A 16,955-nucleotide genomic window follows, 5' to 3' on the forward strand; every position below is an offset into this window, starting at 1 on the left:
ACATGGCTATGATCTAGAATGATGTGGCGGCATTGACTTAGACGCTCATTTAGATTAAGTTTGACTTTCAAACAATCACCGAGTGTTGTTTAAATTTTTATGAAATTTAAAATTATTCATTTACTTTTACTTTGTTAGTTGGAAGTTGTTGTGGAAATTTTAATTACATTTAGTACATAAAGTCAACATCAACATAGGAAGGCATATTAATTTAGGTATTAATTTTCACTAAAAATTAATTTTTTAAACTTCGAGATTGATGTACAATCCGATATTTTAACCGTGTCTTATATTTTAAAAGCTTCTAATAATTTTTTTTTAAAAAAATTATTAAATTATTTTGAACAACCTTAAAAAAAAACACACAAAATAGATATAATTTTGAAAGGAAACTTAATATTTAATCTACAAATGGAATATTAAAAAGGTCTATTTGGTAATTATGTCACAGAAATTCAGTCAATTTTTAATTTATAAAAGTTGACAAAAAAAAAAAAAAAAAAGATCTTTTGGGCCCAAAAGTCGTTTGTTTTCATTTCTGGCCCATTTGATCATCTTTCGAAAAAATAAAAGAAAAATATAAAATCTTATTTTGGTTAAATTAAAGATAATTACAAATTAGTCCCTATAATTTTAAAAAATTATAATTTCCACAAGAAAGTTTTATTAAATTACGTAGAAGCAAAGGGAGAAACAGTGACCGTGTAAATTACGTGAGACGGCGCATTTTGATTCAGTTTTGCAGGCCGCAACCGCACTCAGTTTTTGTTTCCTTTCAATCTTCCCCAAACCATTGAACCATGGCCGACGCGGCACCCGCGCCGAGGTAGATCCAGAGCCATCGCCTTCGCCTTCCCATGCCCTAACGAAGCTCCGATTGCAACGACCTTTTCCCGATGGCTTTCAGAATCGCTTTCGTCATCCTCCTCGTCGCCGCCGTAGCTTTCGCTTGCTTCACTCTCCCCGTCGATAAGGTCCGTCTGTTTACTGATTTTGGTTTGTTCATCGATCTTCGTTTCCCCATGGTTTATATCTGCAGATTTTTCATTTTCTATATTGATCGAAGTTCGTTTCCGATTTCAACGTCCGAAGATAAAATAATTATTTATTTGTTAATCGCAAAAATCTAAAGTCATTTTTTATTTTGGATATTTAGGTCAAATACAATTTTGATCAAATTTTAGAAAATTGTTCTAAATTATTTCTCACAATTTTTTAATGATGTGACCCATTTTTATTAATTTAATTCTAGATTTAAGTGATTGTTTTTTTTTTAATTTAATTTTCTCTCTCATCTTTCTCTCTCTTCCCTCACAATCTCCCCCCCCTTTCCTTCCCTTCCACTCCATTCTTCTCCCTCCTCTATTATAATATATATATATACATATACATACATACATATATATACATACATACATACATATATATATATATATATATATATATATATATATATATATATATATATAGTGAATAAATAAATAAATAAATAAATAAATATATAATTTTTTTTTATAATAAGATTTTAATTTTTTAAAATTATGTTCAACACTTTCATTATGAAATATTAAATTGCTTTAAATTCTTTTAATAGAAATTATATTGAAAAGTAAAAATTATTTTTTTAAAAAATTGAAATATATATATATATATATCTTATAATAATAAAAAAAATTATTAGTTGAAAATATGGAGATTGAAAAAGGAGGCGTTTCAATCACTACCCGACCCCTTGGACATTTTGATTAAAGATATATTTTTTTTTAATCAAAGAAATAATAATTTTCATTAGAGAATGGACATAATGACCAAGGGCTATATATATATATATATATATATATATATATATATATATATATATATATATATATATATACTCGTTAATATTTGATTAGTTTTTCTTGAACATAATGTTCAAAATTCAAAATTTTCTTCAACTTCAATATATACGTTCGATAAAAATGTCAAAAGTTCGTTACTCTTCTTAGTTAATCATGAGATTTGTATTTGGATAAATACCCTAATGTTAAATTTAGAGTCAAATTTCCTGAAAGACTACCTTTAATTATTTTCTACCATTTATTTTTTATAGCATAAATATTTAAATGAAATAGTTCATATAATATAATTTCTACAAAAAGTTGCATATAATTAGTGAGTACACATTATACAGAACAGGGTTCTACTAATTGATGGTTGATTCTGTTGGATGATGGGACTATGATGGAAGTCCCACATCGACTAATTTAGGGAATGATCATGGGTTTATAAGTGAGGAATACTAACTCCATTGGTATGATGAGGCCTTTTGGGGAAGCCCAAAGCAAAGCCATGAGAGTTTATACTAACTCCATTGTATGATGAGGCCTTTTGGCAAAGTGGACAACCTTTTGGGGAAGCCCAAAGTGGACAACCTTTTGGGGAAGCCCAAAGCAAAGCCATGAGAGCTTATGCTCAAAGTGGACAACCTTTTGGGGGAGCTTATGCTCAAAGTGGACAACCTTTTGGGGAAGCCCAAAGCAAAGCCATGAGAGCTTATACTAACTCCATTGTATAATGAGGCCTTTTGGGGAAGCCCAAAGCAAAGCCATGAGAGCTTATGCTCAAAGTGGACAATATCATACCATTGTGGAGAGTCGTGTTCTTCTAACAGATTCATTTTTTTTTTTGGGAATTGTGTGTTGGTTCTTTCATAGAGCAATAGGGTTCTACTAATTTTTTGCTTTGAATTCTTAACTTCTCTGCAGATTTTGAAGGATTTCTTGTTATGGGTTCACCAGGATCTTGGCGTCTGGGGTCCCGTTGTGTTGTGAGTCACTCTACCCATTTATTGAAATGATCCCTTCTCATCCAACCATCTCTTATTAGAAGCACTAGAAATGCAGGGCCATTGCGTACATTCCATTGACAATCATGGCTGTTCCTGCCTCAATCCTGACAGTAAGATTACACACTTTATACTGATTCTTGAACAGCCTTATCTATTTTCTTAAGCCATCATTAAGTTTTATACACCTTTTCTGCCTCAGCTTGGGGGTGGCTACTTGTTTGGGCTACCCATTGCCATTGTTGCTGATTCTATTGGTGCCACTGCTGGTGCTGGGGCTGCATTTCTTATTGGAAGAACTGTAAGTTCTTGGATTCAGTATGCTTTCAATGCATACCTGTCAATGTAATTCATTTGAGTTTCTTACTATGTGCTGCAGATTGGGAAATCCTTTGTTGTTTCCAAGTTGAAGGACTATCCGCAGTTCCGTTCGGTTGCTATTGCAATTCATAGATCTGGGTTTAAGGTTTTTATGTGGAAAGTTTTTTTTTTAAGCTGCTTTATTGTCTTGTGCTTAGCTTTTGACTGCTGTGATTTGCAGATCATTCTGTTACTTCGGCTTGTTCCCTTGCTTCCGTTTAACATTATGAATTATCTTTTATCTGTAACTCCTATTTCACTTGGGAAGTACATGTTGGCTTCCTGGTTGGGAATGATGGTACGTTCCTCAACTTTCTCCGCGGCCTTAATTTCTTGTTAATCATTTTTACGAAATTCATAACCAAGACGGATGGCGCTTACGTAGTGAATGAATTCGTATTATGCCATTGGAAAAAGCTAATTCAAAAGCCTAATGAGTTATCTTAGTAACCAAATGTTGTAGGGTTATGTGGTTGTTTCGAGAAAGTAGTCAGTGTTGAGGATTGTTGGGAGAGGGTATCAGAGTCATCCCTATGTCAATAGAATCCTCAAATGTCGAACAAAGAAGTTGTGAGCCTCGAAAGTGTAGTTAAAAGTGACTCAAATGTCGAACAAAGGGTGTATTTTGTTCGAGGACTCCAAAGAAAGAGTCGAGCCTCGATTAAGAGGAGGTTGTTCGAGAGCTCATAGGTCTCAAGTGAGGCTCTATATTGTACTTTGTTCGAGGGAAGGATTGTTGGGAGGGAGTCTCACATTGGCTAATTTAGGGAATGATCATGAGTTTATAAGTGATGAATACATCTTCAATGGGACGAGGCCTTTTGGAGAAGCCTAAAACAAAACCATGAGAGCTTATGCTCAAAGTAGACAATATCATACCATTGTAGAGATCCGTGATTCTTAAGAGTCAGAGTGTACAAGCTAGTCTGGACATTCACTCTATGACAGAAAGAATACTAATTTGAAAGTAAAAGAAATCTATGAAAAGTCATTGATCCTTGTTAGATCAATCACACATTGATAACTTTATAGCTCACTGAAATTTTTTGGTGTTCATGTGGTTGGCTCATATGCTTGCTTCACGTTGATTTCCATTTGATTATTTGGTTGCAGCCAATTACTGTTGCATTAGTTTACGTGGGAACAACCCTTAAGGATCTATCTGATGTGACTCATGGCTGGAATGAATTTTCAAAGTCTGATTGGGTAAGCTAATTCAGGTTCCATAGTTGGCTAGAGATTGATACTCTCAAATTGTTAGGTATTTGAATGAGCTGATATAATGACCTCCTTTCTCTAGTATGATGTAAATTTGATCTTTCGTGAATGCAGGCATTTCTCGTGTTGGGTCTTTCGATATCTGGTAAGTGCCAACTCGTATGTTTAACGATATTTAGCTTCTTATAACACACATGCTCACATTCCTCTGTCAAGGAAGTGTTCCCCATATGATCCCTAAGCAAGGCATCTTGAAAGTTAGATTCTATGTTTCTCTTTTTAAGTGCCAATGTCATGTTGATTTTATAATTATTTTAATTATTTTTTATGTAACAACCCAAATTCACTACTAGCATATATGGTTCTTTTTTAGGCTTTCTCTTCTGGGCTTCCCCTCAAAGTCTTAATAGCATCTACTAGGGAAAGGTTTCTACACCCTTATAAAGAATGTTTCGTTCCCCTCTCCAACTAATGTAACTAATGTGGGATCTCACAATCTACCCACCCCCTTTCGGGGCGCAACGTCCTCGCTGGTAATCGTTACTCTCTCCAATCGATATGGGATCTCACAATCCACTCTCCTTTGGGGCTCAACGTCCTCGTTGGCATACTGCCCACAGTCCACCCCCTTAGGGCTCAGCGTCCTCGCTAGCACACCGCTCGGCGTGGATTCTGAGATCCCACATCAGTTAGAGAGGGGAATGGAACATTCTTTATAAAATGTGGAAACCTCTCCCTAGTAGACGGGTATTAAAACCTTGAGGGGAAGCTCGGAAGGGAAAGTCCAAAGAAGACAATATCTAGTAACGGTGGGTTTGGGCTGTTACACTTTAGTTCTTATTTTGCTTGATTGGAGCCCCCTTCTCTAGTCGGGCTCCATTTTGTGGACTTGGTTCTTTTTTAGGTCCGTCTAGTCTTTCATTTTTTCTTAATGAAAGTTCTATTCTATTGTCATCCCTAGCCTTGGCTGGGTAGGTGGGAGTGCAGATTATTACCCTTTTGACACCATGGAACTAAGAAAATGACTGCAAAAATTCCTTCTCTATCTATTGCATTCAGCTGCTAAATAGAACATTGGAATAAACTTAAAACACAAACATTCATCCTGCACAAGCTTAGCATCCAAGGAAAGCCTTGAAACATTTTTCTTTGAATTACAGTGGTTCTAATAATTTGCATTACAAAAGTCGCCAAGGCTGCTCTAGATAAAGCGCTGGCCGAAAAGGAAGATTACGACGATGTCGTGTCTGGTCAGCTACTGGTTGTAGAGGCTCCTCTAGATCTCAAGCAGCCTCTGATAATCAAGATAGACCCAACCGAAGATAACCAATAAAAATGACAAGGCCATGTCCTCAACGAACCATTCTGATTCACTCCACAGCTACTGATATCAACTTGTTTAAGAGCTTGTGGTTTGTAATATCTCTGTACAGTTCCATAACTTAGGTAGAAACCTAGCTTAGCTTCTGTCTTGTGATTGGAGATATGATAACTATAGGCAGTTCTTGAACTTTTCTGTATCGTATTACTAGGAAAGAAGAACGTTCAGTTCTGGATAGATATAGTATTGCTAAATTATAAAAAATACCGTTGACCTTCATAAACTTTTCAAAACTCTCGTTTGTGTAGAAAACTTATTAGAATGCTTGACGAAAAGTCAACGTGACAGAACGTAGTCTTTTCAGACTTCATCTAGACAAGCGTCTAAATCATCAGGTTATTTTTCGGTTCAACATTCAAATGAATTTCTACTACAAGGGTAGTTTTGAAACGTCAAGGACACTATGATCAAATTCGAACAATAATATAGAGAATGATCGATGCTTCTTAACGGTTGTGTACAGAATTTTTTGAGAATGTAAACAGAGATTCATTCTTTAGCCATCTTCCAATTGGGAGATATTGAATCCAGCCGAAGTGGGGGACACAGACTTGGAAACCTTGCTTCTTGGAGCCTTTACTTTTTGTATCCACCAACCCCTATTGCTATCTGTTCAATTCCCAACTAAAAGTTGAGTGCAGCTCAGTTGGAGAAGAAGAAAAAGAAGCTCATTTGTTGAACTTGTTTAGACATATGATCATTTTTCTATGTACAATATTGGTTGCTATAACATTTTTTTTTTCCTCCTTCAAACCACTAAAAGAAGAGAGGAAGTCAATGACCTTTGGGATCGTGCTTCTATAGTAATAGTCTAATCGAGTCAGCCTGATGTAGTAGATATGTGAGATCCCTTATCAGTTGAAGAGGGGATCGAAACATTCCTTATAAGGGTGTGGAAACCTCTCCCTAGCAGACACATTTTAAAACCGTGAGGCTAATGACGATACGCAATAGGTCAAAGTGGACGATATCTGCTAACAGTGGGCTTAGGGTGTTACAAATGGTATCATAGCCAGACATTAGGTGGTGTGTCAGCAAGGATGCTGGCCTCCAAGGAAGGTGGATTGTGAGATCCCACATCGGTTGGAGAGAGGAATGAAGCAGATGCGTTTTAAAACCGTGAGACTAACGACGATACGTAACGGATCAAAGCAAACAATATCTGCTAGTGGTGGGCTTTGGCTGTTACAAATGGTATCAGAGTCAGACACCGGAAGTTGTGCTCCAAGAGGGGTGGATTGTGAGATTCCACATCGGTTGGAAAGGTGAACAAAACATTTCTTATAAAAGTGTAGAAACCTCTCTAGCATATGCGTTTTAAAATCGTGAGGCTAACGACGATACGTAACAAGCCGAAGCAGACAATTTCTACTAATGGTGGGTTTGGGCTGTAAAACCATGAAGCTGACGGTAATACGTAACGGGTCAAAGTAGACAATATCTACTAGCGGTAGGCTATGTATACTAATAGACGTAGTTGAGTTGAGTTGGAACGAATTCAAAGTAGTTTCAACTTTTGAAAAGGATTCTTTTCAAAAGTTTAAAATGGAGAATCTCCACAATCAATCTACCCACAATCTTGTGCAAGTGATTGAAGGTGGTTGAAGATGAACAGTGGAGTGAACCAAAAGAAAAAGATATCATAATGAGAGGTGTAGCAGAATCATATTGGCTAATGCAACCCCTCATCATGAAGCTTTGAACTCCCCACTCCTTTTAGTGGTTACACCATTTCCCTTTTCCCTTTTCTCTTCCTTCCTCCACAAACCATTTCAATATTTCAATCTTTTTCACTTTCTTTTAGAAAACAACTTATTCTTTCAATGCAATTTTCTTCCACCTTTTCCAAACTCCTCCTCTCATGCTCTTGAATTGGCCCTACCAATTCCTTAATGGAAGGGCTTATCCATATTCCCTTAAGATGCCCTCTCAGCCACTTGATCCTTGTAGCCTTTAAATCACAGCCATCTGATGCAACTTTTCCACAAAAACACAGGAAAAACCAGAGTTTCTGCTCATTTATATAGTTCAAACCCCTTGAGGGATTGATGGTTTTATGTAGAACCAACAATTCAAATGCCGGGGTTCGGTGTTTTCCCTCTTGGTAGCTGTTTCGATGGGTGCCGAGACCACGCTCAAGCGTCGGGATTCGGCACGCGTATATGGAACTTGAGCGACAGGCCGATCGAGCTGCAGATAAGGGTAGGATCAATATTGAAAAAGGTGCATAGTTTGAAGCCAGGATGCTCAAAGAGGTTGAAATGTAAGAGCATTTACAAAGCATATATGCCAGGAAGGAGTATGAAGAGCTTGCTTTATTACTATGATGAAGCTTGCCAACCTTATGTTTGGATACATGAAAGTGGAGGTGATTCCATGAGAATGGTGAAGCAACAATTCATCAGTCTTGAAGATTTGAGGGAATTTTCTGAGATTAGAATCTTTCGGGATCATCAGCGCGGTTGCGTATCGGTTCGGAAGAAACCGAGGCTCGGTTTCTGCTGATTCTTATACTAAAACATGTTGTGTTTTGAAACTTTGTAACTTTTCTATGAATGTTGTTCTTGTGTTTTCATTTCTGCTATGTCTATTGCCTAACTGTCTTTCCCTGTTTCCTTCTTTTGTTTGGAATTTAACAAAGTCAGATGGCATTGTTGTTTCTTCCCTTTGGTGATTCATTATACGGGTATGGAAATCTCGATTGGATAGGGAACGAAACATTCCTTATAAGGGTGTGAAAACCTTTACCTAGTAGACATGTTTTAAAATCGTAAGGCTGACGACGGTATGTAATGGGTCAAAGTAAACAATATTAGCAGACTTGAGTTGTTACAAGAACCTACGTTCTTTTAGTAGAAAAAGTAAAAATGTTTAACAACGAAGATGTTGTCTATTTTGTCCTGCGATTACGCTGTGAGGAAAAAGAGGAAGGTGAGTAAAGCAACCTTATAAATGAAGGGTTGCAATGAAGTTCAATATATTAAAGTTAAATAAAGTGGTTTGACGGTTTGACGAACTGTATCATCGAATCTTCAATCAAAAGCAGTAAACAGCAAAGCTTTTAGAAAAGTTCGAATTTTCCTATGTATTTAAGGTGAATTTCTTACCGTCTCTAAAATTCAATATTTAAAATGAATTTTATGATAAATAATTAGATTTTATTTTTGAAAAATTGGGATTTCAAAATCAATTTAGGTTTGAAAAACGTGAATTTTGGATTGGATTTTCATTTTAAAACACTATTTTAAATTTTAAAAATTCAAAAAAAAAAAAAAAATCACCTGATTTTTTTATTTTCTTTTAATTTGCAGAATTCCATGGTTGGAATTGGAAGTTTATGAAATTGGACACCGTGGAGGACAGGTAGGAAAGTTGTTGCCATCTCAGCATTGAGAAACGACACGTCGGAATAGGATAAACGTAGAACCGTCAAATAGAAAACGGAGGTCAACGGAATGGGCTGAACAAGGACTTGCTTCTTCCCAATTGAGCAGAAGAATCCCAAAATTTCATTTCTTCTTCTCCGATCTCTCGATCCAGAAATGGGTATTTCATGGAGTAACAGAAGAAGAAACAATTATCTTCAAAACCCACCTCCGCCGTACCATTCTTCTTCCTCCTTCTATTACCCTTCTGAACCCACATCCCTTCCTCCGCCGCCGCAGACCCATCACTTCCCCAATTCCCACCCTCCTCCGCCGCACAGCCACCCTTACACTCCAACTCCCCAGCCGATACCCTTGCCGCCGATTCCTCCTGCCCCTGCTCCTCACTCCTATTACTTTTCTGGTGGGTACAATTCGTGTAATTATGGGAACTCTCCGATGGGGCGTTTCAATTTCCACCCTCATTATGCCAATCAGAGTAATGGGTGGTCTCAAATTCGGCCGGTGATGGTGCCGCCGTTTCTTCCGCCACCGTCTTTGCCGTTTGTGGAGCATCGACAGGCGAAGAAGGTTAGGAATGATGTGAATGTGCATAAGGATACTTTGAGGATTGAGGTGGATGAACAGAATCCTGATCAGCATTTGGTTTCTTTCGTGTTTGATGCGTTGTATGATGGAAGGTAACTTGAGATGCACTTATTTGAGTTTTGGCTTGTAATTAGTGTTGTGTTGGGCATGTGGGTGGCTGTAGAATGATTTGAAATTGTTTGAAATGGTTCATGATTTGGATCTCAATTGCTGCATTTTGAGTTGGAGATTTCTCTGAAACCTTACTAAGGTTTAGTTTAGCTAGTCTAAGTTAAGGGGCTTAGTAGAAAATGCTTGTCATGATGTAATTTCTTCATTGCTGCTTGGAAGTTCACAATGCTTGCTTGTACTCTCTCGGTGTTCATGAAGCAACGTTTTGTAGATTGATGGTACTGTTAGAACTTCTGTAACCTTGTTGTGCATAATGAGGGGTATATGCCTGCCGCCTTTAACTAGAGTCCTTACAAGCAATTGATCTTGATTATTGTTGTAACACCCCAAGCCCATCGTTAGCAGATAGTGTCCGCTTTGGTTCGTTACGTGTTGCCGTCGGCCTCACGGTTTTAAAACGCGTTTGCTAGGGAGAGTTTTCCACACCCTTATGGGGAATGTTTCGTTCCCCTCTCCAACCGACGTGGGATCTCACCATTGCCTTATGTTATTGTACCACATAGTTGCTTTGGCGTGTTATTTAGAGGCTTGGGCTTTCTATTGAGATGAGTCCTGTCATAATTTTTAGTACTGCAATTTTTGTATCAATTCAGAATGTCTAGCTTGGGACTTAAAAAGAATGGTAGGGTAGATAAGATTTCTTATAAGGGTGTGGAAATCTTTCCCTAACCGATGAATTTTAAAATTATGAGGCTGACAGCGATATATAATAGGCCAAAGCGGACAATATCTGCTAGCGGTGGGCTTGGACTGTTGTAAATGGTATTAGAGCCAGAAATCGAGTAGTGTGCCAACGAGGACATTGGCCTCCAAGGGAGTGGATTGTGAGATCCCACATCGGTTGGAGAGGGAAACGAAGTATTCCTTATAAGGGTGTGGAAACCTCTCTCTAACATATGTGTTTTAAAACCGTGAGGCTGACGGCGGTACATAACGGGTCAAAGCGGACAATATCTATTAACAATGGGCTTGGGCTGTTACACAAGTTCACCGCTAGTAGATATTGTTTTCTTTGGACTTTCCCTTTCGGACTTTCCCTCAAGGTTTTAAAACGTGTCTGCTAGGGAGAGGTTTCCACACTCTTATAAGAAATATTTTGTTCCCCTCTCCAACCGACGTGGGAGCTCACACGTGAACTTTGTTTTTTTCACGTTCCACCGTACTTATTCTGTCATCAGCTTCCCAATTGCTGTTTTGAATATACTTCCTTGTTACTGTTTCTAATTCGATTTCTTTACACGATGAACAGCATTACCATCCTATTTTTTGCCAAGGAAGAGCCCAACTGTAGGTTTGTTCCAATATATCCCGACGCCTTTAAGCCAGTAAAAATCCCATTTCAAAAGGGTCCTGCTCAGAAATTCTTTCAGCCTATGGGAACTGGCTTTGACTTGGGATTTTTCGAGTTGGATGACCTCTCAAAACCTTCGCCTTCTGAAGACGTTTTCCCGCTCGTTATATCAGCTGAGACTTGCTCACCCTCTCAGTCCAACGATGAACGAATTGGTGAGCCTCAACCAGATAATTCACATATGCAAATCACTCAAGCTGTTCTGGGGAAGAAAAATGGCAATCCTTTCCAAGTTAAGGTGATCCGGCAACTACTATGGATTGATGGAATGCGTTATGAGTTGCGTGAGATATTCGGTATAGGGAGTTCGTCTTCAGAAGGTTTTGACAACAACGACTCCGGGAAGGAGTGTGTGATTTGCATGACCGAACCCAAGGATACTGCTGTATTACCATGTCGACATATGGTAAGGCTCCATTTGCGTGTTTATTCATGGCAAGCATTCGACGAAACTTCGATAATCTATCTGCTACATTTGATTTCAAAATCTGTGTGTTCATTTGCAGTGCATGTGCAGTGAGTGTGCCAAGGAACTGAAGCTTCAATCTAATAAATGTCCGATTTGTCGTCAACCGATCGAAGAACTTATAGAAATCAAGATAAATAATAGCAATCAGTGAGAATTACCTCTTCATCCTATGTTCGATTTCATGGTATGGCTGTTAAATTCTTTGTTTTTTTGTGTCATAGTCACACATACTGCATTCTTTTACACACACACACACACATGTATATTTCTTTTTCTTCATATACATCATATTAGTGTAGTATTCCCGACTTCATACCTCGATATCATGTCTAACTATTGAATGACGCCATACCCGTCATCTCTTAGCTGACTTTCTACTGTAATGTATGTATATGAACGTTCAACATTCATGGGTTTTCGTGTGCGGTGTGTCGATGTTTGATTACACGAATTGGATTCGGGTTTGTAGTTTATGTATAGGGAGTGATTGAGTTAAGGTTCTCCCCATATGATAACCTCTTTGTTTTGTCTTTTTTTTCCTTTTGAATGATACATGACTGTTGTATGCAAGGTTGACATTGTTGGTAACATGCTATAAATGGCCTTTTCATTTGCTTCTTCATTTATGAACCACTATTTATTGGACATGTGGTGTTCATGTAATGAAATGCTGCTGGGTGAGTCGATGCGATGAATCTGGGTTTTTGTTACAGCACGTACGAGTACAAACATCTGTTGGAGAGGGGAACAAAACATTCCTTGTAAGGATGTGAAAACCTCTTCCTAGTAGATGCATTCTAAAACCATGAGGCTGCTAGGTTTCGAGCAGTGTGCTAGTGAAGACGCTGGGTTCTCAGGGGGGTGGATTGTGAGATCCCACATCGGTTGAAGAGGGGAACGAAACATTTCTTATAAGGGTGTGGAAACCTCTTCCCAGTAGATGCGTCGATCATACGTATGGGCTAAAACGAACAATATCTGCTAGTAGTAGCCTCGAACGTTATCGAAAACTAGGTTATAAGAGTGGAGCCCTCTCCTATATGATGTGGTTTGAAGGACATTTGGTTAAGGGTTGTTGGCAATAATTTGTGTTCACAGTCAAAGTGAGACCTTTTTTTTATGTATACTGAGGGGGAAAAGAAAGGCAGAAGGGGCAAAAGTTACTTTGGGGGTTTCATGTCAGTTTAGGCTTTTGAGGTAAGAGGTAATAATTTGCTTGGAATTGAAGTAAAGTAAAGGGGTAAAAAGTAAAAGCTTGATTCTTGGGATGGTAAATTTACCCCTCCCTACCACCCTCAATTATTCTTTGAAGTGTGTATAGTCCCTCAATGTGACCTTTACAAGGGGTGGGTACCCTAAAAGGGATAGTGCATGGTAACTTTTTGGTCAACTTTGACCTTACCATTTCTCACAAATTACTTACCTTATCGACCGGTATAAGGTAACCTTATTTGTTGTCATTCAACTATTATCACTGTAGTGTACTTTGGGGTAGTGTCTTAAAAAGGCTAAAAGAGACTTTAATTTGAAGCACTTTTTTTCGGTTGGAGGAGGCGAAACATAAGCCTCGATCAACGATAAAATTGTATAACGGGTAATGATCATATAAGGACAATCGAAAAATCAAACCTATTAATAATCACTTTCTTATAAAGATTTTGAAAAGATTCACTTTTTAGATTAAATCACATTGTGCTCAAACATCACATATTTTGATACCGAGAATTTGGCTACAGGTTTACATTAGCTTTCTAGTTAAAGTAACGGGATGAGGCATCAAGTTGACTTGTGAAAAAGATTACTCACATGGGTTTGATGTTGTGCTCAATACACTTTGATGCTTAGTCAAAACGGTGTCTAGCTAAAATAGGATCCATAGGGCTGTCGCTAGATGTATACCTAATGTATTTGTAATAGCTCAAGCCCACTGCAAATAGATATTGTCTATTTTGGTCCATTACGTATCACTGTTAGTCTCACAGTTTTAAAACGTGTTTGCTAGGGAGAGGTTTTCACACACTTATAAGGAATACTTCGTTTCCCTCTCTAACCAATGTGAGATCTTACCGTAATAGTGAGAATTAGGCAAACAAATTACAATGACAAGAACTCCAACACAATTTGTATCACTCCCTAATCATACCTCCTTAGCTCGATGTGCCTCGTTGATGACCCATTCCATCTTCGATGGAATTGCCTATATGGGTTATAGGCTCGTAGTCCTCTTATTCTATCTCGTCAAGATATTAGTAAACTTCTCGTCCAATCCTGTCGTCCTCAAAACGATTGATTTTGAATCTCAAACAACATTAAAAGAATTTTCTTTTCTTTTACATGATGTGTTGTAATAATTAGCACATGGAATAGAAGAGAGAGGAGACATCGATCTTAGGTTTACCCACAAATCAGTCTTGTCGGGGACTCATGATAACATAACACACCAAAACGCCACCGTTTTATTAACTCCCCAACCAGCGCACTCAGCCGAGCCAATTGTGAATTCAGCTCAACTCAGCTCAGCTCAGCTCAGCTCAGATTTTCGAAATCTCTGCAAGTACAATGCAGCAACCAATGGAGAAGAGAAGGGCTAATAAAAAAAAAGAAAACGGAGTTCCAAAATAAAAGAGTACTCTGCCTCTCCGTTTTGGTGTTTTCCCCTTCGTTTCTCACCTCCTCTCTGCCCCCATTTATCCCATCTCCGTTTCTTTCTCTCTGAACTTTGCTCTTCTCTGTTGGGTTTCTTCTTCTTTTCCCTCTCCCTTCTACTTTCTCTGCATTCTCTTGGTTGAGTTCCAAGAGATTCACCAACTACAAACAGCAAAAAACCCGATTAACATTTCCCAGATCTGTTCTTCTCTGTTCTTTTCTTTCTGTCTCTGTTTTTTTGACTTGAAGAGATGAGTAAAGAAGAGTTTCTGAAGATCCAGGTGCTTTGTTTACTCGACATGTTCTGTTTTTCTGTAATGTTGTAGCTACTGTTTGTTCATTTTGTTCTGTTTTTGTGTCGTTTTGAGTGGTTCTGCAGAAATGTGTGTTGAAGGTCAATATTCACTGCGATGGATGTAAGCATAAGGTGAAGAAAATCTTGCAGAAAATCGATGGTACTCTGTTTTTCATTTCCTCTGTTTTCTTATGATGTTTCTGTCGGCTCTGTTTTTATTTTTACTTGTGTTTTGAGTTTGATGGGGTTTGTGTGTTTTTTTCTTTAGGGGTTTTCACTACCGAGATAGATGCAGAACAGGGGAAGGTTACAGTCACTGGAAATGTCGACGCCGCCGTACTCATCAAGAAGCTGGCTAAATCCGGCAAACATGCAGAGATTTGGGGCGGACAACCGGCGAACAACAACAAGAATCAGCAGAACAACATAGCTAATCAGATGAAAAACATGCAAATTGACAATGCTAAAGGTGGGAACAACAAGGGTCAGAACCAGAAGGGTGCGGCTGCTAATGGAGGAAACAATCAGCCGAAAGGCGGCGGACAGGGACAGGGGCTGCCACCGGTGCAGGTGCAGCTTCAGCAGCTACAACAGATGAAAGGGTTTCAAGATCTGAAGCTTCCACCCCAATTTAAGGGGTTGAAACTGCCTGTTAAAGATCAAAACGTGAATCTTCCCAAGGGTGGGAAGTTTAATTTGCACGAAGGTGATGACCTGAGCGATGAGGATGAGGATGAGTATGATGATGAGGATGATTATGATGATGAAGATGAACTTGATGATGATTTGGGTAATCTTCATCTCCCTCCTGCGAGTAAGATGAAACCCATGATGGGAAATGGCCAGATTCCGAAAATTATGATGAATGGGAACCTTCCCCCGGTTGTGAATGGTCCGGCCGGCGGTGGTAATGCCAAGAAAGGCGGCGGAGCTGTGCCGGTTCAGGGTAATAACAATGGGAAGAATGGTAACGGCGGAGGAGGTAAAGGAAATGGTGGCGGCGGTGGTGGAGGTGGGAGTAACCAAAAGCAGGGCGGTGGAGGTGGGAGTAACCAAAAGCAGGGCGGCGGCGGCGGCGGTGGGAGCAATGGCAAAAACGGCAACGGCGGTGGAAATGGGAGTAGTAACGGGGTGAACGGCGGTCAAAAGATGACCGGTGGGGCAAACGGAATGGGCCATGATTTACAGAGCTTCATCGGTGCTCATGGATTGGGAATGTCAAATTTGGGTCAAATGGGTGACCGGCCAATGGGTCAAATGAACAATCTTCCAGCGGTGCAAGGTCTTCCCGCATCAGCGGCGGCAGCCATGAACGGTGGAGGCAGCGCCGGGAGGCTTATGCCGGACAACATCTCCGCAAACCCCTACCAACAACAGCAGCAGCAGCAACAGCAACAACAACAATACATGGCCCAAATGATGAACCAACAACAACACGCGCTTGGTCACCAACCAATGATGTACGCACGGCCACCGCCGGCCGTAAATTACGTGCCACCGCCGTACCCATACCCATATCCATACCCACCACCGTACCACCACCACCCATATCCACCGCCGCAGCAGCAGCCAGAACCCTACACGTATTTCAGCGACGAGAATCCGTCAAGTTGTAACATCATGTGAAACATGTGCCGCCGGAATTTCAAGATCGGAATCTTCATTATACTCTGCTTCTTCTTCTTCTACTAAGCTACTTGATTGTGTATGATGTTGATTTTGCTTGTTTTTTTTCCCGCTTTTTTGGAATTTGAAGCTGGATTAGAGTCTTTAATCATATCATTAAGCCAAAAAAAGAGGGTTAATTATAGATATATATATATATATAATTAAATTAAGATGTTTGGAAAGAAAAATGGTAGTGAGCTAAGCTTTGCCCTTTTTTTCCTTTTTTTTGGGACGCCATGTTTATAAGTGTTTATATGTTTATGTTATATAAACAACAATAAAGGATATTCTAAATTCCCATTTTCTTGCTTCCTTTGCCTCCCTACAACATTTTCATTTTTACAATTATTTTCTACAAAAGATCCAATTTTTCTCTTAAAAAAAATTAACTTTTAAATGGGTTCTTATTGGGTGTCAGTTGACTTCGATTAAACCAAGTCGACCTTGAAAGGAATGTGCCCACATAGGCGCACGGGAGGTGAAAACCCTTATGTGAGCTAGTTAACTTCGATTAGACCCGGTCAACCCCAAGAGGAGGAATGTGCCCACGTACCCCTAGCACACAAGAGGTGAGACCAACCACACTCTTGTTTAT

General features: G+C 39.0%; 4 protein-coding genes across 6 annotated transcripts; all 4 read left to right on the forward strand.

The window, feature by feature from the left end:
- The first annotated feature begins 716 nt into the window (after positions 1 to 716).
- Positions 717 to 7,922, forward strand: LOC111800596 (uncharacterized). 3 transcript variants are annotated; one of them, XM_087126066.1, is made up of 9 exons: positions 717 to 974; positions 2,748 to 2,809; positions 2,886 to 2,940; positions 3,030 to 3,128; positions 3,207 to 3,293; positions 3,369 to 3,485; positions 4,301 to 4,393; positions 4,520 to 4,550; positions 7,783 to 7,922. In XM_087126066.1, the coding sequence occupies exons 1-9, from the start codon at positions 897 to 899 to the stop codon at positions 7,833 to 7,835; spliced, it is 675 nt and encodes a 224-aa protein (XP_086982192.1). In that variant the 5' UTR covers positions 717 to 896; the 3' UTR covers positions 7,836 to 7,922. The 3 variants fall into 3 exon arrangements, with proteins under 3 accessions (XP_086982192.1, XP_086982193.1, XP_086982191.1); XM_087126067.1 differs by lacking the exon at positions 7,783 to 7,922 and adding an exon at positions 5,367 to 5,559; XM_087126065.1 differs by lacking the exon at positions 7,783 to 7,922 and adding an exon at positions 5,566 to 6,009 and having other exon boundaries at positions 718 to 974.
- Positions 7,863 to 8,447, forward strand: LOC111786960 (RING zinc finger protein). The gene has a single exon (XM_023667142.2). It carries the CDS (start codon positions 7,863 to 7,865, stop codon positions 8,289 to 8,291), a length of 429 nt encoding a protein of 142 aa, XP_023522910.1. The 3' UTR covers positions 8,292 to 8,447.
- Positions 8,448 to 9,097: 650 nt separating this feature from the next.
- LOC111799827 (putative E3 ubiquitin-protein ligase LUL4) lies at positions 9,098 to 12,373 on the forward strand. The gene is made up of 3 exons (XM_023683304.2): positions 9,098 to 9,852; positions 11,181 to 11,688; positions 11,789 to 12,373. The coding sequence occupies exons 1-3, from the start codon at positions 9,329 to 9,331 to the stop codon at positions 11,900 to 11,902; spliced, it is 1,146 nt and encodes a 381-aa protein (XP_023539072.2). The 5' UTR covers positions 9,098 to 9,328; the 3' UTR covers positions 11,903 to 12,373.
- A 2,061-nt stretch (positions 12,374 to 14,434) lies between these two features.
- On the forward strand, positions 14,435 to 16,469 carry LOC111786063 (Heavy metal transport/detoxification superfamily protein). The gene is made up of 3 exons (XM_023666420.2): positions 14,435 to 14,678; positions 14,777 to 14,852; positions 14,961 to 16,469. Exons 1-3 carry the CDS (start codon positions 14,649 to 14,651, stop codon positions 16,316 to 16,318), a joined length of 1,464 nt encoding a protein of 487 aa, XP_023522188.2. The 5' UTR covers positions 14,435 to 14,648; the 3' UTR covers positions 16,319 to 16,469.
- Positions 16,470 to 16,955: the final 486 nt, after the last annotated feature.

Source organism: Cucurbita pepo, chromosome 8 (genome assembly GCF_057944985.1).
Source record: "Cucurbita pepo subsp. pepo isolate OVF chromosome 8, ASM5794498v1, whole genome shotgun sequence".
NCBI classification, from domain to species: domain Eukaryota; kingdom Viridiplantae; phylum Streptophyta; class Magnoliopsida; order Cucurbitales; family Cucurbitaceae; genus Cucurbita; species Cucurbita pepo.

Coding starts and splice junctions, on each gene's coding strand:
- LOC111800596 (XM_087126065.1), top strand. CDS start 897: ATGGCTTTCAGAATCGCTTTCGTCATCCTCCTCGTCGCCGCCGTAGCT. Junction 2,810..2,885: donor GTCTGGGGTCCCGTTGTGTT/GTGAGTCACTCT, acceptor CTAGAAATGCAG/GGCCATTGCGTACATTCCAT. Junction 3,486..4,300: donor CTTCCTGGTTGGGAATGATG/GTACGTTCCTCA, acceptor ATTTGGTTGCAG/CCAATTACTGTTGCATTAGT.
- LOC111786960 (XM_023667142.2), top strand. CDS start 7,863: ATGCCGGGGTTCGGTGTTTTCCCTCTTGGTAGCTGTTTCGATGGGTGC.
- LOC111799827 (XM_023683304.2), top strand. CDS start 9,329: ATGGGTATTTCATGGAGTAACAGAAGAAGAAACAATTATCTTCAAAAC. Junction 9,853..11,180: donor GATGCGTTGTATGATGGAAG/GTAACTTGAGAT, acceptor CACGATGAACAG/CATTACCATCCTATTTTTTG. Junction 11,689..11,788: donor TATTACCATGTCGACATATG/GTAAGGCTCCAT, acceptor GTTCATTTGCAG/TGCATGTGCAGTGAGTGTGC.
- LOC111786063 (XM_023666420.2), top strand. CDS start 14,649: ATGAGTAAAGAAGAGTTTCTGAAGATCCAG. Junction 14,679..14,776: donor AAGAGTTTCTGAAGATCCAG/GTGCTTTGTTTA, acceptor GTGGTTCTGCAG/AAATGTGTGTTGAAGGTCAA. Junction 14,853..14,960: donor AATCTTGCAGAAAATCGATG/GTACTCTGTTTT, acceptor TTTTTTCTTTAG/GGGTTTTCACTACCGAGATA.